Genomic DNA, 25774 nt, shown 5'->3' on the forward strand with positions numbered 1-25774 from the left:
CTTGGTTACCATAATATTTTAATAAATATTTTAAACATTTTACTATGCAAAAGTGGTTTTTAATATTATTTCTAGTAACCATGGAGATAATGTTTTCGGTTCTTTGTCGTGATTTGCATTTCTATTTTTTTACGCGGAGTTGGGCACACTGATATAGAAATTTTAATGCGCCGTTAATTAATTTATATCACACTGATATAGAAATTTTAATGCGCCGTTAATTAATTTATATCAAAATAATAGCCATACTGAATTTCTATAATTTATTTAACGCAATTCAAAATAAATACCGTTATGTTAATTATGTTTTCTTATTTCGATATTTAAATTAATTAATTATGAAACTCTAATTATAATTGCTTAAGGTTTTTTCAATGAATAATTCCTCTTTGTAATTATTACAGTTATATTGATATTAATTTTAATAATAATAATAATAAATGAAATATTTAATCAACGGAATTTGTTGCGCAAAATAAAACATTTTAAAATCCTACTTTAGTTTCGGCTTATTTAGGCCATCATCAGGGAAACAATAAACAAGTTGGCAAGCCAAAATATACCTCTCCTCGGAAGAATTGTCCCTAGTGGTATTAATTTCTCGAGATGACCCTTAAAGATATTTCCGCATTTCAAAGTTATTTACTAAAAACTTAATCCCGGTTCAATCCCGCCCGGTATAAAAATTTCATTTCATTTAAAATAATTGAGACGAAACGACCAAATTTAATTTATTCAGAATATCATAAGTTAAGTAGTTACAACAGTGAGTTAGACGTACTATAACAATGTACAATTGAATTAAACCCTTTTTACAGAACAAGTTTATCAGTTAAATATAATACGAAGCAAATTTTAATGAAAGAAATATCTACAGAGGGTATTATAACGACCGTTCGCTTTTTGGTTTATAATTTTAACGGAATTAAATTTTATTTAATTAAATATAAGATTAATATAATTTATAAATATTTAATTAAATATAAGATTAATATAATTTATAAATATTTAATTAAATATAAGATTAATATAATTTATAAATATTTAATTAAATATAAGATTAATTTAATTTATAAATATTTAAAATGATGTCGAATAAATTATAGTACCTAACGTTATAACTTTGTAAAGGACATTCGCCAAAGCTGTTTTTTAGAAAAACACCGTAAATTAACAAGCGTTGGTGGCTGAGTGGTTAGAGTACATCTCTTGCACGAGGCAGACCCGGGTTCGATTCCCGGCCGGCGCCAAAAAATCGCAAATTGAAACTAAAACGAATACCGTGTACAACTGGTGGAAACCCTGCCATTGGAGGTTGAGAGGTTGCATAACACTCAGCATTCAGTCCGTCCCAAAGTCATTAAGAAGAAGTTGGAGAGAAAACGCCCATATAAACACAACAGACCCAACATCCACAACCTTCATAACACAGCCAACTCCACCTTCACAACACGAACTCAACATTCACAACTGCGAACGCAGTGATTACCCTTTGCCCCGAAAATGCGAACGCGTTCGCAGGTGGTTGTATAACCCCTCCTAGGGTACAAAGTCCCCTCGGAGAGGTAAAATAATTGTAGGATTTTAAAATGTTTTAATATTGTGCATTTTGTTTAATATTTAATGATAATATATTATTAATAACAAAATATTATTACCATAAAAGTAATTAACATTCAATTAATGTTCAGGATAGCGGTACTTATAAAAACAACCAAACTTAAACTAGTTAGCATTTAAAAAAAGTGGGATTTAAATTATTAGAAAAAACTTTTTATTTTGGGTTTTATGAAAATGAAGTAATTTCAATCAATTCAAAATTGTGATGAATGAGCAACAAATTTAACTTTTAATTATCAGTTACCAGTAATGGAAAAATTATTTTTAATAATTCAACCCTAGTAATTAATTACAAATTAAATTGATTTTTTTAATTTAAACAATAATAAATAATAAACTGTTTTGAAAGAATACATTAAACTGGCGAGGAGTGTACCCGAGGTGTAAATCACCGATTTTGATGAAACTCGGGGGTATGTAGACCTTGGGGTAACATGAATTTTCACCGAGGGAAAAGTTACGCTGGGCTTCCGTTTTGCTATGGCAACCGAAAATGTTTTTGACAACATAAAATGAAAAAAATCTACATTTAAAAAAGCATGGGATTTTCTCGGTTTCACAAAATTGTTAAAATTTAGCATTTTAGTTGAAATTTTTATTTTAATTTTAATTTTGGGTACACTCCTCGTGAGTGTAATTTTTGAAACATTATTTATCCGATAAATCATACCATAAGTCTATAATATTATTCCATAAGTTTGTCACTTTGGGGAATATTTTACCGAGAGCTAGTAACGGAGTGACGTCATCACAAGAAGAAAATCTCCCCCTAGCGAGGCGCTGTCAAAGGTTAAGTGTGACGCGTTAGCAAGCGGATCCCAAACGGCAACGAAGCCCGTCTTGTGATAGCTCTCAATAAAATGTTTGCATATGAAAAAAAACCTGGAACCCAGGTTTTTGCCGGGACATGTGGGAAAAACTGGTAAAAACCGGAAAAATGGAAAAAACTAGTTTTTTCCACCCGGTTTTATCCAGCCTTGGCAAAAACGTGCCAACCCAATATATTATATTAAGCCTAGGCTCCTTAAAATGTGGAGTGATATTAGAATATATTCGAAACCGTTGAATAACTGCTACAAGTTACTACAGCGGAATCGAGAAAAATGCCACAACCAACTGAAAACCATGCTTTACTCATCTTACCGTACACTCCGAAATCCCAGAACGAGCGAAAAGTTTCCACCTAGAGTTTCGGCCGCGATATTTTTAGATACGTCATCAACCCCCCCCCCCCCCCCCCCGCCCTTCCTTAGCCCAGGGTGGATAAAATAAATGGTCAAATAGCCACTGTCCGTTAGATAGCGCTGACTTACATTATAACTTTTAATAATGGCTCAAAAACCCCGGTACAAGGCCATAAAATTAACCATTCTGAGTTATGGAGGCGGGGTTTAAACAAAATGCCATTAAGTACATAGCGCCATCTATGTACGAACGCGGTGGTGGCGGGAAAAATGGTCCTTGGCGGCAAAATTAATGCGCGTTGATAAGAAATGAAAACCGCTGTGCAAAACGTAATTAAAAAGAGTACGATCCCGGGACGCTCGTTAAAAAGTAGACATTTTTACAATTATGGGGACCCCGCAACCGACGTTTTAGCTTTCAGGAGGTTTTTTAAGCCTGGTCAGTATTTGAACCCTTGTTGTTGAAAAACATAAGCTTTACAAGGGGTATTATTATTTAAATTTACGACTGTAAAAATTAAAAGATATAACGTGTATCAAGAATGTATTTATTTATACTCAGGGAGAATGAATATGTCGAGACTATCGATGGGCACGTTGAGCCCCTAACTCCGTCACGCTAATGGGGGGGGGGAGGGAGGAAAAAGGGAGGCAGTCTTATTTTTTGCGTCCTCGCAGCAGCGTTAATCGCGTCGAAAAGCGTAATTTTTAAGAACCAATGAGATTGCAGTATTATTTGATTTTATTAAAGCGGAGGAGCATACCGGGGGCCCCAACGGGTGGAATTGGAGAAACGCTAAAAATAATCTCGACATTTTCATTCTCCCTGAGTATAAATAAATACATTCTTGCGTGTGTATAATGCACTTCAAACTTAAAATAAATATAAATTTCAATGCGATTTTGAAGGCTTAGATTTGAGATGAAATAAACAGTATCAATGATTTATTTATTTCTACTACGGGATAATTATAGGACAAAAATTACGGTTTAATAGTATAATTAAAAGATTAAAATTACCGATTAATAGGATAATTATAGCACGACAAAGACCGATTTATAGAATAATTATAAGACTAAAATTACCTGTACGTTTTATGGACTTAAAGGGGAACGGACAAGCTTTTCCAAATATGGCCTTATTTCCGTATCAAAAGATTAATAAGACGTTCAATATACTAACATGTACGTTTTTTTGTCTTGAAAAAATAGCTTTTGGCCCAAAAAGTTGAAACGAAAAATAACGCCAGGTGTTTGGGTTTGAATTTTTGCCGCCATCTTAGGGGCTGCCTCCAGCGCCCCTAACCCCGTATGAGCGATTTGCGAACTATCCTAACTTTTAAAATCGCGCAATTTAGGCTCAAGTCTCTTATAACTGGAACGCGCCGCGCGTGCGAAATTTTTTTTTGCGTCTTCAGCAGCGCGCGCTTTTACGTTGTTTTTCTGTCTCACCGACTTCTCACCAGGTGTCGCGGCGGACGCGCGCTTTTCGATTTCCCGAAATTTCTTTATTTTATTAAAAATTAACCACTCAATATTTTTTGATGCGGTTTTCGCCATAAATTTTAGTTTTTAATGGGCTATAGGGCTATCTAACTGGTTAAAGCTTGAAAAGAAGTTACTTATTTAATAATAATAGCGTTAATAATAATAATTAGGTATCCTGGGGAAAAAATAAAATAAATTTATATAAGTGCCTGAGTTCCAAGCGTAAAATAAATATAAATTCCTTCAAAATTAGCGTATTAATTATAAAAGCGAACAATAACTTAATTTGCATATTTCGCAAACCCGAGACGGCTTTTCCCGTCGATTAATCAACTCTCCGCGAGATTCCCTAAAAATAATAAAACCGCTTCGAAATTCGCTCCATCACTGGCTCTTAATACATTCGGGAGCCTTATTGAAATTCGATGAAGTTCGACTAATTTTCTCCTCTTAATCCCGTAAAGACGGCAGCCGAGGCTTAGCGAACGAACACCGAGGCTTACTTTACGACTTAACGCTGAGGCGGAAAGACGAGAGAAAACCGCGACTGTTAAGCCTAAAATTCCCCGTTAAGCCTTGTACCTTTTTTCTCTTGGCGAATTTTAAAATAGGCTTTTTACCTACATTTTTAAACGCTTGAGGTCGTTAGAATACCATTGAGTTGGGAACTTGGGAAAGTTGGGAATATAGTACTTGTATTTGATGGCTGGGGGAACTTTCATAAAACCATATACGAAGCGAAACAGTTATCATTAGTCAGTGGCGTCATCTACCCAGTGCCGGATTAAGGACTAGGCCTACTAGGCACAGGTCCGGTATCAGTCGCAAAAACTCAGGGGCGCTCAAAGTTTTTTGGGGGGTGCCAATGCCTTGATACTAAAAATCTTAATTTTTAACTCCCACACCTGAAATTAGTAAATATAGTGAAATTTATTTTTTAAATTATGAATTTAGACTTCGTTGTAAACAGAATATTTTATTAAAAATTAAGGGAACCGATGTTAAATGATATTAGTTGGTAATTGAGCAATAGATTTTTCTTGGGGTCGATTGGGTTGGGGATGCTCAGGTATTCATTGGGGCAAAGATAATTTAAACTCGTACCCTAGATTCGAAATCACTCTCTCGCGCGTTGCCGATAGCGTTTACCCACTTCCCACCGGAACTCAGAAAATATTCGCTCTATGGTTTGCGCCTTACCGCAACTGATGGAGTCCGATTTTTCTGAGGTCACGTGCCGGAAAAGGGTAAACGCTTCGTAACAAAAACGTCAATGGGAATCTAGGGTACGAGTTTAAATTATCTTTGATTGGGGGCGCTGAGCAGGGCCCATACGGGCCTATTCCCCCAGGGACGGCCGCTCCAGGCACCAAGTCGCAAAGGTTTTTTAATTTTTCTTTCGATTTTGTAAAATGTTTCACAGGATCGGTCATGTTATTTTCAATGGGAAATTTTCCATTTTAAGTTGTCAAAAACATTTTTCGTTGCCATGGCAAAACCGTTGCCCATTGAATAAAATCCCTTTAGGATTTTTCAAGTTACATGAAGGTCTACCAATGCCCCGAGTTTGAACAAAATCGGTGTGTAACACTTCGGGTAGTCTCCTTGTAAGAGGAACATTTTATATTTCTTCTTTTTATAAGTTTTATTTAAAAAAAAAACATAATAACTGATATATGTGACAATTACCAAAAATGACTCCTTATCAAAAGCCTAACACAGCCGTCGGTTGACATAACTCCGTAAGGGTCAAAATATGATACTACCATGAATAGGGTTCAAGGGTTGCCAGAAAAATTTCAGTTTCAAATTTCCTTACTTTTCCCTGTTTTCTCTGACTACTTTTATAAATTTTCCCTGACCTTTTTTAAAGGGAATATAACCTGCAAAGCAATCTTTATGGAAGACCCCTTCAATTTTTAAAAGTTCCCTGTACAGTTGCGCCAAACATTTCTAAAGCCAAAGGCAAGAGCGGGCCAAGTTGCAAACGTTGGTGTTCCACACCAAATACCTGAGGTTATATTCCCTTTAAGTCCAAAATTGTCATTTTGGAACTTTATATTTTACTTTTATCAGATTTTAATCTTTTTACTTCGGCTTTGATTTTAGTGTAGGCGACTCATCCGGTTATAGTTTAAATTCCCTGAGTTTTCTCAAATTCTTAAAATTGGCTGATATTTCAACATAAACAATAGTAGAGATGAGTCGGGTCTGCTTATTTTAAAGCAGAACCCGACCCAACCCGATTTAAAAATACAAAACTGAAACCCGACCCAAACTGACCCGACCCGCCAAAATTATTTATTTCGAAAACCCGACGCGACCCGGCCCGCCAAAGTTGAAACACGACCCGTCCAAGTTGAAACACGACCCGCCCCGGCCCGAGAAAATTTTATAAAATTTTAAACCCTACCCGAACAGTCCCGATAAAATTAAATATAAATACGCTTGTACTAAATGAAAATTTTGTCAATAGATGCGCTGGAGCTCTTGATCGTGTCAAGAGTATGACTAACACGTGATCATGATTCACTTTCTGTACGTAGAGATTTGATGTTGCGAATAAAATAGAAACTTGAAGGCCCGATCACTAATATATAAAAAGCCCGGCCCAGCCTGTTTAAAAAAAGACTGACCCGACCCGTCCCGCCAAAAACTTCGATATCGAAAACCCGCGACCCGCCATTTTATAAATCTCCAAACAAAAATGATAAAACGGCAAATAAACGAGTTGACTCCGTTGATTATAAATCTCGCGGGCACTTCTTTTAATTAAATCTTTTTTGGCCCAAAAAGAAGGTGCAGAGTGAGAGGGTGGTAAAGCGAAATCGCCCGGATTTCTCACGGTTTCAATCGCCATGACAACGGCGCAACCGCGCCCCCTCGAATTATCGTTAAAAAATTCCCAGCCACGTGCGCCGATTCCCCCCCGACCCCCCCCCCCCCTCGCCCGCCCGCGTTTCTCAGATAAGAGCCAGAAGCGACGGTTGTCATGGAAACGGCTGATTTATCAATAATAATAAAAATGGATTTTGGGGAAAAAGGTAAGAAAGAGCTGATTTTAGAAGCCCGTTTCGCGGATTGAGATAGATCTCGAAATTTTGGCCAGGATGCCTTATACATTCCGTTAGCGAGTTTTTGGATTTCGAGTTTCTACAATCGGGGTTGGTTTTTAAGTACGCGAAAAAGTAGATTAGTCCATAATTAAAAGGGATAATATAACTAAATCCTAAACAAATTTGAATAAATTTAAAAACTTACTAATAACTCGTACCAATAGGTCTTCGAGCAAACAAAAAACGCGAAACTCGGATCAAATAGATCTTCGAGTAATAAACTAAATTAAAAATAAATAAAATAGCCAGAAATTCCAACGGTAGACCGGTTTTGTTTTATTTGGAACTCATCAGTACCGTGCGGGAAATCTGGCTGGCGACTGTCAAATCTAAAAGATAAACTAAGCCTAAACATTAAAAATTTCAAAACGCGTTGCATATAGCAACGGAAAGCCGAAAAGGGGGGAGTGTGGTGGAGAATAGTATATACGATAAGTTAAGTTAGTCCATGGAGATTTAGTCCATAGGTGGTTTCTTCTAACTTGGTTTTAAAGTATTCATTTTAATTTACTAGGACTTTTTTACAAGTTGGTCAGAAATTTTGTGGCCTCATATGGATTTTTATCATTAGTTTTTCAGTTGCTAACAAATAATAGAAAATAATAAATATAAATTAGCTTTTACTGTCTCAAATAGTTTTCTATTTTAACTAAATAATCAGCTAGGCTAATACCCAAGGCACCACCCTAGGCCTAAGTCATCAAGCGACTTTTGAAGCCTTTTAATTCAGGTGGCCGGGTTACACTGCGTAGGAGGGTGGTGGCAAGCCCTGCATGCCACGTGATCGAGCCAACAGCTCCCTACACTAACTATTACCGTTAAGCTCAACAAGTTTTTTTGGAAGGGGGAAACCGTTTTTTTTTAATAAAAACCCAAAAATACGTTTTTTTTGGTTTAAATCAGGTTTCTTTAAACATTGCTTTATTTTACTTTTAATCTATTTTTCGCTTTCTTAACCGTGCATGTACATTACCAATCAACCAAAAATTAATGAGTAATAAAAATATGCCTAGATTAAACCATTTAATTTTTTATAAATGCAGTTTGACCAGGAAAATGCCTCAAAAATTTAATAGCTAATTAAAGGAAAATATTTACTAGAACTGTGGTAATACACAAAACCGTTCTTTCAGAATGGCCGATATTAACAAAGTTGTCTATCATACCAGTAGTGTATATGATAAAATCATTGTAAAAGACGGTTCAGTGCACTGTCATACCATTTTATTATAATTTTTCGTGAAAAAAGTTTGCAAGAGCATATCCGAATATGTTTATTTTCATTTACTTGATACATATTTACTATCACAAATCAAATATCGCAATTCTCTATTTGTTTACACTCGTAACCCCCCTGTCTAAAAAACGTATGATCTAGCTTCTGAAGTCTGGCGTACATACATATCAAATAAAATATTATCATTAGTTTGTTCATCGATAATTTTCTTATTTTTAAATGTTTTTCTGAAAATATTTTTCTAATATCGGTATCGGCCAATATCGGCTTCACTTAAGCCGATACCGAGGTTAGAAAAATAGGCCGATATATCGGTGCATCCCTAATAATAATGATACTTGTATTTTAATTAATTTTGGCTTCGTTTGCTCATATTTTGATAAGTTTATTTAAGAAAAAACGTTCTTTTTGACTTTTTAATTTGTCTGTAGCAGACACTAGATCATAGGCGCTACCTCGGAGAAGCTAGCGCCGTTACGCCCTCTTTGTTTCGGTCATTCTCCCGGTGTAGAAATATCATTCTTGATTCGGGTTAACGCGTCTATTTTCAAGATTCCCGGATAACTGATCTGAATTGATAAGCTATAATTGATCTCTTCGGATTCAGTTAGCTGAGCAATTATCTGATTTCTACGTTTAGTATATTTATATAATTTCAAGAGTAATTTAATCGGTGGATATGTAAAACAGATAACTGTGAGCCATCTGAAATCTGTACATTTTCTGTCAGTCGGTTTAGTACGAATTCAGATTAGTTTCGGATTTCAACTATTGGTTTTGCATTTTGACCCATATCAACTGATCTGATAATATCTTAGCTTAAATGCGGATAATCTGATATCTGATCGATCGTAATTATTAACCGTAACGCAACTGTTATCACCGCCATTTCTAAATGATGAAGTTTAGTAAGTATTTGACCTCTTATTTTTGAAATTGGTTCTTTAAAAACCACCAGTAAACCGCGTTTTTTTATCGAATTCACTGGAATTAATTTCATTTATTAAAAAATTTAATGAACTAAGCCTAACCTAACATTCTAACTAAGCCCCTCGTAGTGTTAGTTGACCAGAATTCTTGAGGCGTTTCAAAGCGGCTGGTGTACCTCAGTAAGCCTTCTGATTTAGGCCACGCCTACAGTGTCAAAATATCTAAAACAGTGAGTCCCTTTAGATTCTTGGTCCAGGCCCCACCGTCCACTCTAGATTCGTTGTCGAACTAATATTTAGCAGACGAGAGTTTCTAGAATCCTGGTAGCTTTGCTAATTAAATAGTTCAGCGATAAATCTAGAGATGGCGCCACGTTTGTGGCTGAGGCACGCTAGTCATTAGGACAGGGTAGAGTCAAGGAAAAACGAAAGGCTGAGGGGCGTGGTTTTTCATCCGGGAATGCTGGCCAAGTAATCTCCGCTAACATTCAAACATGGATGGGCGCTCTCCGCTCATTTTAGAGAGGTTTTGAGTTGGAATGAGCGCTAACTAAATTTGAGTTTGATTAAATGAGCTTAAGAGAGTAGTATCTCTTACGTTAGGAAGGTGAGCGTACCTTAGATATGAGCGCTGCACTTAAAATTGTTAGTCATAGATTGAGCGACAAGAAACGTGGAAATGATACTGGGCAATTAAATATACGCTTTTACGTTGATTTTTCAAAATTTTATATTATTTTGGTAGCTCAAGAATTTATTTTGTTGATTATATAGATAATATGATGGATTTAGTTGAGGTTTTCAGTGGTTTATAAAGAACTGATTCAGTTTTCTACGTTGGTTGACCCGTTTGATGAGACGAGCGGAATTTGTTATATTTTCTTTGAGCTGAGCGCGAGAGAGCTTTAGTAGAATTCAATTCGAAAATGAGCGTCTGAGAGAGCAGTCGCTTTCCTTACAAAATTGAGATAATTAAATATACGGGCTATCAGTTAACGCGTTGGATGTGAGCGGTTATGAGAGAGAAACATTATCTCAACTGCTCTTGAGAAGAGCATGATATGCTAATATGTAGAGCTCGGGGAAAAGGATAAATTAACCGCCAAAATTTCAATTAATCATAAAAAATTCGACGAACTGTTTATTGATGGATATTATTCGCGACAATTATACGATTTATTATGCAACAAAGTTTTTATTAGAATAATTTTCGGATATGGATATAAAAGAAATGAACGGAAAATGTCCTATCCGAATGCCGAGTCCTACTAATATGTGAGGTTAGAATGAGCGGTTTGTGAGCTGAGATTGAATTTTAAAAAATGCCCATCGCTGCCTTCTTCAAGCATACTGAATTCGAATAATGGACTTACCCGGGGATCGCCAGTGGGCACTGAGATTCCGCAGTTGGGGCAGCAGCCTCGGCTACAATTGGTGCATTTATTGGTGTTGTCACTCCGCAGCTCCGTCTGTTGGCAAATTGGACATAATTGGCGACGTGGCTCCTCCCTTTTCGAACAAACAAATAAACAATAAACAAATTAGAAAAAAGGTCAAATAATTGGCGAAACAACCGAGATGCGTTGTCACTTTAGTCATCAAGTGGCAAGAGCACAAATTGTAGGTAATCAAAAGAAATTGTTTAAAGGGAATGGAAATCACCGATATATTATGATAAATCAGTGGAAATCACCGATATATTATGATAAATCAGTGGAAATCGACGCTATATTATGATAAATCATTGGAAATCACCGATATATTATGATAAATCAGTGGAAATCGACGATATATTATGATAAATCAGTGGAAATCACCGATATATTATGATAAATCAGTGGAAATCACCGATATATTATGATAAATCAGTGGAAATCGACGATATATTATGATAAATCAGTGGAAATCACCGATATATTATGATAAATCAGTGGAAATCGACGCTATATTATGATAAATCAGTGGAAATTGCAGATATATTATGATAAATCAGTGTAAATCACGGAAATATTATGATAAATCAGTGAAAATCACCGATATATTATGATAAATCAGTGTAAATCACCGATATATTACGATAAATTAGTGGAAATCAGCTATACATCATGATAAATCAGTGTAAATCACTGCGAAATTATCAGTGTACCACACTGAATGTTTTTCGAAAATCAGTAATTAGGTGTACAAAGATTCTACGATTGACTACCCCCTCGGCAAACACCTTAAAAATCGCATCGCCCAGAAAAATAGGCCAAACAAATCTAGCGACAAAATAAAAGCGAAACTCCGGCGAAACCTCCGCCAGGGAGCCTCGCAATTGGCAGCCACCAAAACAGAAAACAAACGACCCCCAAAAAGAAGGGGCTGGGAGAGGGGGGCTCGTAATAGCGGGGGGGGGGACAAAGAGAACGGTCAAAAGTGAAGATGCTACCCTCTTCATAGCCTATAGGCCAGTACTTATTGATCGCCTATAGGGAGGGAGGGGGGCCTCAAACACGCTCCCCCCCCCCCCCCGGTGAAATCCCCGAAGAATTCTTTCATGCAAGGTACCGGCTTCTTCACACACCCCCTTATTACATTGTCAAAGGCCTAACACAACCGCCGGTTGACATATGGACTTGACACTAAAGTCGACGTAAAACTCGCCGGTGATTTATCGAAGCAACGGGGACAGGCGCTATTGGCACTAGCCGGTGTAAAATGCATCGAAGATTGGGTCAATTTCTAGTCCAAATATAGGTCTTATCCGACTCTACCGTTCATTTTAAGAAGTCGGTATAGTTTGCGCGTGATATTAACCGTTAGCGCGATAGGTTATTGAGGGAATTATAGAGGAAGAAACTTGACTCGGACTGAATCAAATGTCAGTCGCTCTCGAGAGTAAAGTGGATAAAGGAGAGTGGCCATTTTTTACGCGTTAGCTTCTGTCAAGTGCTACTGACAAAACGGGAGTGCGCTGGATAGTTAATGGGTTGTTGTCAGAGAGGAATAGTTTTTAGTACGTAGAAAAAAAACCCGGACGATCACTTCTCCCGCGACACCGGTGTAACGCGTGTGAAACACTTCTACAGGCGCCAGTAGACCAAAAATAGACTTCAAAACAATACTTTTTAATTGGATTAAAAATTCGCCCAAGACGGTAATTATAATGAGAGGGGAACTTAGTCTACAAAAGACGTTGAATATAATTCTTCGAATAACAAAAACTCGCCTGGAGGTAAATGTGGGGTCTCTCTCTCGAGAAAGAAAAGGCCCCGGCGAAGACAAAAGATAACGAAATATCAAAGCGGGTTCGTTGAAAAGGTCTTCGCGAGGCCCAGGGGTCCAAAGGCTCCCTGGGGTTCTACAGCCTCCCAAAAATAAAAGGCAGCTTGAATCATTCTTATGCCGGACAGAAACGTGATGAAATCGTAAACAAAAGGACTTGGCGAGGAGGCTGATTAGAGTGGTACGAGTTCGTCGCAGTTTAGTAAATGCCAATTTTAGAACTTTTTGAAAAAAAACGTCAATTATGTTCCGCACATATTTCGTTATAACTCGGAAACGATTCATCAGGGTTGCCAAAGATTCAAATTCCCTGACTATTCCCTGTTTTCCCTGACCATTTTAACAGATTTTCCCTGACTTATTAAGGCCAAAATTTTTCTTTTATATTTTACTTTTATCAGTAGTTAATTTTACTTTTATCAGTAGTTAATTTTACTTTTATCAGAAGTTAATTTTACTTTTATCAGAAGTTAATAAATTTAGATGAACTTATATTTCAGTATAAAGGTTATTGCAATGTTGAAAATATTAGCCACACATTCATGGAAATAAATGATAATCGTGGAATTTGTCATAGATCTAGAGTTAAATTACCTTCCAAAAGTGCCAAGATAAAATTGAATTCCCTGACTTTTCCCTGAATTCTTACAAATTCTTAAAATTACCTGACCTTTCCCTGACATTTTAGGCCCATTTTTAAATTCCCTGACTTTTCCCTGATTTCCATGACGTGTGGCAACCCTGTTCATACTACGGACTTGCGGTTGGTCTCATTCGGTTCGGCACTTAACAATACGTCCAATCCGACAGCATGGTCGGTCCGGGCCAAAATCGTGATATAACCTTTCAATATTTAGTGATATTTCGAAAAAACCACGATTTTGGGTGTACCTTTGGTCATAACTCCGATACTATTAGTCCTAGTCACATTCGACTCAGCGTTAAAACATACTACAGAAACAATACCCAACGCAACCCGATGTTTAAACGTAAAATTATTTGGGATTATTTTTTGTGGTTGGTCTCATTTGAAACCTACCACCAGGAACACCTAACACGGTCCAATACATTGAACACAAAATTCGGGGGCAAAGGCCCCAGCTTGCCCCCAAAAACTATGTTGTACACCCGGCACAGCTGCGGACTGATTGGATCCTCAAAGAGGACGTTCAACAACTAGGAAACGGAGTCAACGGTGGCAGCGTTGGAGCGTTGAAAGTTGTTGAACGACTTTTAGAACTTCCGGTATTGACGTCACGATGCTCAACGGTTGAGGAAAAAACTCAACGCCTAGGGGAGACGTTGTAAGTACGTTGAGTGCGCTAAAAGGTCGTCTGCAGAAGCGTCTGATCAGTTTTGCCAAGATGTCGGCTGATTTCATCGTCATTAAAGAAAATTATAGAGGCAAGCTTCCTTTTCCTTTCCATGACTTTTGAATACGACGCCAAAAAAATTCAACAATCCAACGCATCCCCCATTCAACAAATAAATTCTCAACGCTGAAGCGTTGAATTTATTTTGCCGTTCAACAACTGATGACGTCACGATACCCACCGTTGAAGCGTTGAGTTTTTTTAAGATTACGTTGAATGAACGTTACCTAGTTGTTGAACGTACCCAAGGTAGACACTAAAATGGAATTTGTAGGCCATATTGCAAGTTGGGACGAATTTTACGAAAATATAAAGTGCTAATAACTCATAGGGCTTAAATTTGTAACACGTAAAACGTATGTTGTTTATTTAGGATTTATTTTAATAATTTTTAATTGTTATAGTTAGACGGCGAGCACTATCTTCGGTATAAATTATCTTCCGTTTTCGTTTAAGATTATGCATATTTATTTTAGTCTCAAATTATTTAAAAAACTAAATCCGGGAATTTTTTTGCTGAGAAAAAACGAAAACTGGTGTAGATTGTTACAAAAAAAAATAAAGAAAATTGGTAATATAGTTATTTTGGATTATGAAGTCGCGTTATTTGCGTTTTAAGTTTGTTTGCGCATCCATATGGCTTAACACGGCCGAGAACCTGGCTCTGAAGCTCATAGTTTGGTGATATCATGGACCAAGAATCTAAGGGGACTCACTGTTCCCGATATTTTGACACGGTAGGCGTGGCCTAAATCGGAAGTCTTACTGACAAGGAGACTACCCGAGGTGATTATCACGGATTTGGTTGAAACTCGGGGGTATGTAGACCTTATAGTAGTATGAAAATTGTCAAAGAGAAAAGTTGCAATGGGCTTTAGTTTTCCCATGGCAATCGAAAATGTTTTTGATCTCTCAAAACGAAAAAGCTCCAACCCAAAAAGATGAATTTAACCTATTTTGGGTAAAATTGATCAAGAATTTTGGGTAAAATTGATCAATTTTGATTAAATAAATTTTTTAGAACTCACTAAGCCTAATCATTTAACCGACAACAACGGCGCCAATTTGTCAAAATTGATCGTGAGCGCACTAGCTTCTCTACGAAACTACGCCAGAAATCGACTTCAACAAAGCCAAGTTTGTCCACATTGAATTAAAATGAACAGTGGTTTTCCTATTTCCAGTATTCACGCGTGCTTTTTAAAGCCTGAACAGTGAGTCCCTTTAGATTCTTGGTCCTTGATTTTAGGATTCTTCTTGATTTTAGTAACACGAGACATTTTCATAGGTATTATTATTAAATTTATTATAATTATTTTATCTTTTATAAATACGTTATATTTTATAATATTTGCATATCGCGTAAAAATTAAATTTAATGTTTATTAATTTAATTTATATTTATTTAAGCATAATTTTTTAGCTTTTTATTTATAATCTAATTTTATTCATTGTTAATTAATACTATAAAAATAATTCAGTTTATAAAAAATTATTGTAGCATTTTTCAAAAGTGTATTTAGATTTTAGAAATAGCTATAAATTTAGAAAATTTGGTATTTGTGAAAGTTACCATTATTAATACTTTTGATTCCGCTTACTAGATGACGCCATCTGCCTCTTACAAAAAATAAAATAATTGATTGAGCTACTTGGAATTGACAACTCTGCCGGTTCCACGTTCTTCCTTACGTAAATTTGAGCGTTATTTTCGTCAAAAAAAAACTAATAACATGATATTTGGGTGACATTTTCGTTAAAAAAATTAATTATTTGATATTTGAGCGATATTTTCGTCAAAAAAACAATTTAATGATATTTGAGTGATAATTTCGCCAAAAAAACTAATTCCATGATATTTCCCCGACAATTTCGTCAAAAAAGCTGATTCCATGATATTTGTGCGACATTTTCGTCAAAAAAACTAATTATATGATATTTGAGCGACTTTTTTTTCAATAAAACAAATTCCATGATATTTCGACGACAATTTCGTCAAAAAAGCTAATTACTTGATATTTGAGCGACATTTTCGTAAAAACAAACTAATTATATGATATTTGAGCGCCATTGTTTTCAAAAAAAACTAATTCCATGATATTTCCCCGACAATTTCGTCAAAAAAGCTGATTCCATGATATTTGAGCGACATTTTCGTCAAAAAAACTAATTATATGATATTTGAGCGACTTTTTTTTCAAAAAAACAAATTCCATGATATTTCGACGACAATTTCGTCAAAAAAGCTGATTCCATGATATTTGAGCGACATTTTCGTTAAAAAAATTAATTATTTGATATTTGAGCGATATTTTCGTCAAAAAAACAATTTAATGATATTTGAGTGATAATTTCGCCAAAAAAACTAATTCCATGATATTTCCCCGACAATTTCGTCAAAAAAGCTGATTCCATGATATTTGAGCGACATTTTCGTCAAAAAAACTAATTATATGATATTTGAGCGACTTTTTAAAAAAAAAAAACAAATTCCATGATATTTCGACGACAATTTCGTCAAAAAAGCTAATTACTTGATATTTGAGCGACATTTTCGTAAAAACAAACTAATTATATGATATTTGAGCGACATTGTTTACAAAAAAAAACTAATTCCATGATATTTCCCCGACAATTTCGTCAAAAAAGCTGATTCCATGATATTTGAGCGACATATTCGTCAAAAAAACTAATTATATGATATTTGAGCGACTTTTTTTTCAAAAAAACAAATTCCATGATATTTCGACGACAATTTCGTCAAAAAAGCTAATTACTTGATATTTGAGCGACATTTTCGTAAAAACAAACTAATTATATGATATTTGAGCGACATTGTTTACAAAAAAAACTAATTCCATGATATTTCCCCGACAATTTCGTCAAAAAAGCTAATTACTTGATATTTGAGCGACATTTTCGTAAAAACAAACTAATTATATGATATTTGAGCGCCATTGTTTTAAAAAAAAACTAATTCCATGATATTTCCCCGACAATTTCGCCAAAAAAGCTGATTCCATGATATTTGAGCGACATTTTCATCAAAAAAACTATTTACCGGATATTTGTGTGACTTTTTCGTCAACAAACCAATAAATGTTACCATGTATAAAAGCGTAAAATGAAGGCTTAAATCCCGCAGTTAGTTTGATAATCACGTAAGAAAAAGTTTCGTTCGAAAGGTAAAAAAAAACCTTCGATAGAAAAACTGTTGGCCCGCTACTCGGGGGCGCTGGTGTCGTGTCTGATGGAGCATGTTTGTTCCGTAATTACTTTTCTAAGTCCTCCGGACACATAAAGGTTGATCTAACCACCCTGGGACTTCGCTACGTGTATAGCCGCCATTGGTAGACCAATAAAAAAAATCTGGCTTGTTCCGTCCGTAATGGTTTCTGGGGCTATTTGACCCGACGATGGTACGCCGACCAAAGCTTAGACGGCTCAACTTTAACCCTACACTCTCGCGGTATATAGTATAGGACAGCTTTTACCCTTTTGGCGACTTTTGCGGTAACTACGCGCTCGGGGAATTTAACTTTAGTTAGAAATTTAAGCCCCGCTTTAAGAGGACCGGTAATTTACCCAATGATGGATTTTCTTTAACCGTTTCTTTAGTACCGTTTTAAGTCGCTCGTAATGATCGATTATTTACTATCGCTATTATTTTACTGTGACGACAAACGTTGTCCAAATTTGATTTATGAATTCTGACAATTCAAAATATTGGCCCATTCCTTAATTAGGCGCTTAAAAATACATCTTCAAGGAAATCGCCAAGAAGTAATATTTCCGAGAGCCAGGACCTGCCAGTTATATAGTGCTTGTTGAAATAATGGACACTTTTCACCTGTACGATTTGCAACAAGTGTTTCCTTTTAACCAGGTAGTTGTTTTTAATATATTAAGGCTTGGCAAAAACAAGACGTCCTGTTTACAGGTGAAAAGTTTCCATTATTGCCACAAGCACTATATAAACAGTAACTTCCATAAATGTTTTATTTAAGCATCTATTCGGGTATTTACTATTGTAATAAGTAACTTATCAAGCGTAAGTATGACACGTCAATGACCGCATAACGAGGCTACAGTCCAAGGGCGGCGCCATGTTAAAACTATTTTTTGTGTTATTGAATTTAGATCAAACAATGCAAGATAGTAAATTTTTTGTGCTTATCAAATGTAAACATATTTTTTAACTAGTGTATATAATCACCTGCTTAATATTGTAAATTTATTCAGTATGTAATTTCATCATTCTTCAATTGACAGCGACTATTCTAGTTGTTAATAATAAAGTAATGATTTAAATTATTTTTATCGTCATTATTTTCGCCTATATCGGTCTCCTTGGGAATTGTGGTATTCTGCGAGTCGGCCGTCAGTCATGCTTGGTTAGGTTTCATCATAACTGATGGGCCCCACCAATCGATCCGCCATATACTGAGATTTTTCTCAATTGTGGGCCCTTTATTCCTCAATTGTGGGCCCCTGTTCCTCAATTGTGGACCCCTATTTATCAATTGTGGGCCTCCTGTTCCTCAATTGTAGGCCCCCTATTCCTCAATTGTAGACCCCCTGTTTCTCATTGCAGGTCCCCTGTTTCTCAATTGTGGGCCCCCTATATATTGACTAAAAATTTAATTTTGCCAATTTGTATGTATAAATTGACTTGGCTGAAGTCGATTTGTGGGCCCCGAAGTGAAACCCCTAACGCCTCCCCTGCGAAGTACTGATTACTTTCCTCTAGTCATTACTATTATTTGAAACTCTGGAGGTTAACGTCGACAGCCTTTTTAACGGATCAGCCAAGGCTTAGGGGAAATATTTACGCTTTTAAAAATTGAAATAACGCGCGCTTTAGTCTTTGGCCAAAGTATGATGAATTATGAAAATAAAATTGACTAGTTGCTGGAGACTCCAATTTAATGACATCAAACTAAACAGGAAGTAGCTCTGCAAAGTCGGAAGTAAAGAGTTTCCTGTTCCGAAACTTCCGGTTACGCAAAGGCTCTGTGGCAGACTATCATTTACGGAAATATTATGCTATGGATATTATTAACAAGAATGTATTTATTCCTACTTGGGGAGACGATTTTTAGCGATGCTCCCGATCCGAGAGGGTAGTCACTCGTAACACGTTTGCATACCTGATTACTGATTTGCGAAAGACGTTCTGTGATTTCCATTGATTTCTAATTATTATTCGGTGATTTTACATTTATTTCTAATTATTATTCTGTGATTTCCATTGATTGATCACCATTATTCTGTGATTTCCATTGATTTCTAATTATTATTCTGTGATTTCCATTGTATTATTATTATTCTGTAATTTCCATTGATTTCTAATTATTATTATGTAATTTCCATTGATTTCCCATCATTATTCTCTGATTTTCATTGATTTATCACCATTATTCTTTGATTTCCATTGATTTCTAATTATTATTCTGTGATTTCCATTGATTTATTATTATTATTATTATTCTGTAATTTCCATTGATTTCCCATAATTATTTGTGATTTCCATTGATTTACCATCATTATTATGTGATTTCCATTGATTTCTCACCATTATTCTGCGATTTCCATTGATTTCTCATTATTATTCGGTGATTTCCATTGATTTATCATTATTATTCGTTGATTTCGATTTATTTCTCATTATTATTCGGTGATTTCCTTTGATTTACCATTATTATTATGTGATTTCCGTTGTTTTTTTTATTATTATATGATTTCCATTGATTTCTAATTATTATTCTGTGATTTCCATTGATTTCTTATTATTCTGTGATTTCCATTGATTTCTCACCATTATTCTGTGATTTTAATTGATTTATCACCATAACTCTGTGATTGCCATTGATTTATCACCATTATTCTGTGACTCCTATTGATTTATCACCATTATTCTGTGATTTTAATTGATTTATCACCATTATTCTGTGATTTTAATTGATTTATCACCATAACTCTGTGATTGCCATTGATTTATCACCATTATACTGTGATTCCCATTGATTTATCACCATTATTCTGTGATTTTAAATGATTTCTCACTATTATTCTGTGATTTCCATTGATTTCTCACCATTATTCTGTGATCATCCCAATCCCTCACAAGCTCTAACAGTACGTTATTTCCCACAAAACAAAATCAAATCATCCCGTTTATATAAGTTGAATAAATTCATTCTAGTTATTACTTATTACACCAATCACTGTCTTAATTTATAATCTAAATTCAAAGAATAACTGAATATTTCAATGGGAAATATTGTCCCATTTCTTAATAAAATTTTGTCAATTGGAAACATCGAAAACCTCCATCTTCTATTAATTTCTTTACAGAGCGAGTCGTTTCCGAATACATTTGTATAAAAGAAACGTCGCATTTTAAAAAGCGCATTAGGCCTCCACTTCCAAAACCGAGCTTTAAGTTGACACCGCAAAAGCGAATCATTTAACGCAAACTGCGACCTTTTCCCGGCCACTCGACTTCGCTTCCAGATAAGATAGGCGCATTCCCGAGCCCGGTCCGTCAATAATTGTATCGGGTTAAACTCCGGGGACTGCGAATATATACACGCGACAGGATGTAGATATCATTTTCTCAGTTGCTACGGCAACCCTGGGATCCCCGCTCGCGAGGCCCCCTACCGACGGCGATTCGAATGAGTTGCAACATCATTTTTCTCCATTATTTATTTGGTCGAAAACAGGGCTTCGTCACCTACTTCAGCATCTAGTCGTAGAACTTTTCACGAAACCGGTGTTACCTGTGAGCGCTATCAAAGGCAGGGATTTTTCGACACAGATAAAGTTACATTCTGAAGCAATATAAAATCAAAAAATAATAATATTACATACAATAAGTAATATGTAATATTATTTATTTTTTATTACATTAATAATGTGTTAAATGGACTACAAATTTTAAAGGGACTGTTATAATAATTTATTTCATGAATTAATATATAATAATAATATAGTAATCAGCTAAGCTAATACCAAAAGTGACATAACTACAAAAAGTATACTAAAGGTTTAATGAATGCTCGACTCGAGATCGACCACATAAAAGACTATTTATTGTCACCTTTCTGGATCTTTTTTAGTCTATGGTATTATATCGTAGGTAGATGGCGATAGCATCTCCACAGAACGACGAAAAATCCAAAAAAACGCAAACTTTGACCAGTGCTACTTAGTTCCTCCGTTCCTCACTACGAGGCGTTATTTGTGGGTTTGAACTTCCTTCCATCCCCAAGGCGTACTTTCCCTTTTCCCCTTCCAACTTGTATTTCGCTCGTAACATTCATTCGGAAATAGGTCCGATTGACACACTTTTGGTAATTATGTCACTTTTGCTAATAACCAAGGCACCACCTCAGGCCTAAATCATCAAGCGACTTTTAAAACAACTAATTCAGGTATTATTTGTTATTTCAATTTAAAATAATATTTCCGAGCTTACAATCAAGGCTTATTTGGGTAGGTTCAAAATTCAGAACTACCCAAAATTTTCATTCGGGAAGTCATTTTGGGTAGTTAAAAAATTGAGTTTCGACAATTAAGTCATTGTTCTAAGAATCGCATTGGTAAACTGATGATCACGGTTTTTAACGACACAAAAACGTTAAACACTATTAGCGTGGAGTTCGACATGTAGAGTAGTTAGTGGTGACATTGCTGATTCATTTACGTTTAACAACCCAGAAACTATGAGCTTTGGGTCGTTCTGAAAAATCCTACAAAATAGGCCCTGCTTACAATTTGAAGCAAAGCACAAAAGCATTAACGACCAAATTTTCGATTTACAGTTTTTGGTTTTATTTCTCCTTATTTTATACGTTAAATTCAATTTTGAACTAATTTTCGAATTTAAAATTTTAGTTATCAGAGAAATGGCTTGTTGCAAAACGCATTATTTTAGGTTTTTTGCATTATTTTCAAACCAAAAACGCATTAATGTGTTTATTTTCTTTAAAAATCAAATCAAAACGCATTTTTTTCGCGTTTTAAGACATGGTTTTAATGATATTTCTGAAATATCGTTTGGCCTGTAAATTGTTTAGTATCAGAATATAATTTGAGTGAAAAATCCAAGTCTACTATATCAACTTGAAAGAAGTAAGTTGGGGTATCTTAAGGCAAAGAAAGTTTGAATTTCACGGGTTTTCTCCATATTTTGGTTTTGGTCGTTAAAGCTTTTGTGCTTTGCACGGCAGCGTATCTCGACCATCGTCCTCTATAATATTATCAGAAGTATATAAGATATCCGTTACGAGAGAAGTATCGAACACCCTATCCTGCTAATATTATTCGCTTGAAATATTCGTAAGCTCCCGATGATTTTTTCAAATTGTTTTTTGGAAGAAAACATAGTGATTAGTGAGGGGCAAAATTCATTATGCGGGGAGTTTCCAAAGCTATTACGGAAGAAAAATTATTTTTTAATTAGTGCATATTCCTATGCAGTGCAATTTTAACCTTTTACATGGTTAGGAAAATTATTACGCGCGGTGAACTTTGAGCCGTGATGCAATTGTAACCCGGCCACCTGAATTGAAGGCTTTAAAAGTCGCTAAGGTGGTGCCTTGGGTATTAGCCTAGCTGATTATTATTATTATTATTTTAAGAGATATATTTCTGATATTATCCACTTTAAAACAGTTTGACAACCCTGTTTTAAAAATATGTCACTAAAAATTGAACAAATTCTCGAAACACAGCCACAAATCTACCCAAAATACGAATTTGATAATTTTTTTTTAAAAAATAACAGTAGGATTTATGAAAAAATCCAGAAAATATTGTAGAAAAAGCCAAAAATGGACCAAATTCTAGAAACAAATCCCAAATACAAATCCGTTTATTTTTTTAAATAGCTGCATTTTCGATAAATTCACAAATCCACCAAAAATCACAAATCCTTTTTTTAAATAGCTGGATTTTTGATAAATTCACAAATCCACCAAAAATTACAAATCCTTTTTTTAAATAGCTGGATTTTTGATAAATTCACAAATCCACCAAACATCACAAATCCTTTTTTTTTAAATAGCTGCATTTTTGATAAATTCACAAATCCACCAAAAATCACAAATCCTTTTTTTAAATAGCTGGATTTTTGATAAATTCACAAATCCACCAAAAATCACAAATCCTTTTTTTAAATAGCTGGATTTTTGATAAATTCACAAATCCACCAAAAATTACAAATCCTTTTTTTAAATAGCTGGATTTTTGATAAATTCACAAATCCACCAAAAATCACAAATCCTTTTTTTTAAAATAGCTGCATTTTTGATAAATTCACAAATCCACCAAAAATCACAAATCCTTTTTTTAAATAGCTGGATTTTTGATAAATTCACAAATCCACCAAAAATCACAAATCCTTTTTTTTAAATAGCTGGATTTTTGATAAATTCACAAATCCACCAAAAATTACAAATCCTTTTTTTAAATAGCTGGATTTTTGATAAATTCACAAATCCACCAAAAATCACAAATCCTTTTTTTAAATAGCTGCATTTTTGATAAATTCACAAATCCACCAAAAATTACAAATCCTTTTTTTAAATAGCTGGATTTTTGATAAATTCACAAATCCACCAAAAATCACAAATCCTTTTTTTTAAATAGCTGCATTTTTGATAAATTCACAAATCCACCAAAAATCACAAATCCTTTTTTTTTAAATAGCTGCATTTTTGATAAATTCACAAATCCACCAAAAATCACAAATCCTTTTTTTTTAAATAGCTGGATTTTTGATAAATTCACAAATCCACCAAAATTTACAAATCCTTTTTTTAAATAGCTGGATTTTTGATAAATTCACAAATCCACCAAAAATTACAAATCCTTTTTTTAAATAGCTGGATTTTTGATAAATTCACAAATCCACCAAAAATTACAAATCCTTTTTTTAAATAGCTAGAGTTTTTATAAATTCACAAATCCACCAAAAATCACAAATCCTTTTTTAAATAGCTGGATTTTTGATAAATTCACAAATCCACCAAAAATTACAAATCCTTTTTTTAAATAGCTGGATTTTTGATAAATTCACAAATCCACCAAAAATTACAAATCCTTTTTTTAAATAGCTGGATTTTTGATAAATTCACAAATCCACCAAAAATTACAAATCCTTTTTTTAAATAGCTAGAGTTTTTATAAATTCACAAATCCACCAAAAATCACAAATCCTTTTTTAAATAGCTGGATTTTTGATAAATTCACAAATCCACCAAAAATTACAAATCCTTTTTTTAAATAGCTGGATTTTTGATAAATTCACAAATCCACCAAAAATTACAAATCCTTTTTTTAAATAGCTGGATTTTTGATAAATTCACAAATCCACCAAAAATTACAAATCCTTTTTTTAAATAGCTGGATTTTTGATAAATTCACAAATCCACCAAAAATCACAAATCCTTTTTTTTAAATAGCTGGATTTTTGATAAATTCACAAATCCACCAAAAATTACAAATCCTTTTTTTAAATAGCTGGATTTTTGATAAATTCACAAATCCACCAAAAATCACAAATCCTTTTTTTTAAATAGCTGGATTTTTGATAAATTCACAAATCCACCAAAAATCACAAATCCTTTTTTTTAAATAGCTGCATTTTTGATAAATTCACAAATCCACCAAAAATCACAAATCCTTTTTTTTAAATAGCTGGATTTTTGATAAATTCACAAATCCACCAAAAATTACAAATCCTTTTTTTAAATAGCTGGATTTTTGATAAATTCACAAATCCACCAAAAATTACAAATCCTTTTTTTAAATAGCTGGATTTTTGATAAATTCACAAATCCACCAAAAATTACAAATCCTTTTTTTAAATAGCTAGAGTTTTTATAAATTCACAAATCCACCAAAAATCACAAATCCTTTTTTAAATAGCTGGATTTTTGATAAATTCACAAATCCACCAAAAATTACAAATCCTTTTTTTAAATAGCTGGATTTTTGATAAATTCACAAATCCACCAAAAATCACAAATCCTTTTTTTAAATAGGTAGAGTTTTGACAAATTCAGAAATCCACCAAAAATTACAAATCGCTGGATTTTTTAAAATACAGTAGGATTTTTTAAAAATACATTAGGTTTTTTAAACATCCCCAATTCTAGGTAAAAAGCAACTGGATTTGCAAATCAAATAATTTTTGAATGCCCGTCCCTTTTTTTTGGTCCCATATAAAACATCAAACACCGCGACCCTGACGTTTATAAAGAAAATGAGAAAGTGGATTGGAAAAAAATAAAGTAAACGTCAAATAGATGTCGCTGCGGGCAGCGTCATTTTATTAAGCAAATAAAAGTAAGGCAAAGGCCCCCGCGTTAATTACTGGTGGCACTAAACCAGATTAAAGCCCGCATTGATTAGAGAGGTTCGCTTAACCCCGTTTGACTTAATCTGGGCGCATGCGGGGCCTTCAATGCAAGAGACCAGCCGCTCCAAAAACGACCTATAAGCTGCTTACGCTTAAATAAACTTCTTGCTTGTTTTTAGACGATTTTTT

General features: G+C 34.6%; 1 protein-coding gene across 3 annotated transcripts in view; it reads right to left on the reverse strand.

Moving 5' to 3' along the window:
* LOC149961306 (uncharacterized) overlaps positions 1-25774 on the reverse strand; it is a 156343-nt gene that overhangs the window by 91827 nt on the left and 38742 nt on the right. For all 3 annotated transcript variants that reach the window (XM_090176713.1, XM_090176707.1, XM_090176704.1), the window contains exon 2: positions 10948-11083. In XM_090176713.1, coding sequence (XP_090032839.1) covers positions 10948-11083 — 136 coding nt within the window. The remainder of the gene's footprint in view (positions 1-10947; positions 11084-25774) is intronic.

Source organism: Leiobunum rupestre, chromosome 1 (genome assembly GCF_980474605.1).
Source record: "Leiobunum rupestre chromosome 1, qqLeiRupe1.1.hap1, whole genome shotgun sequence".
Classification (NCBI taxonomy): Eukaryota; Metazoa; Arthropoda; class Arachnida; order Opiliones; family Sclerosomatidae; genus Leiobunum; species Leiobunum rupestre.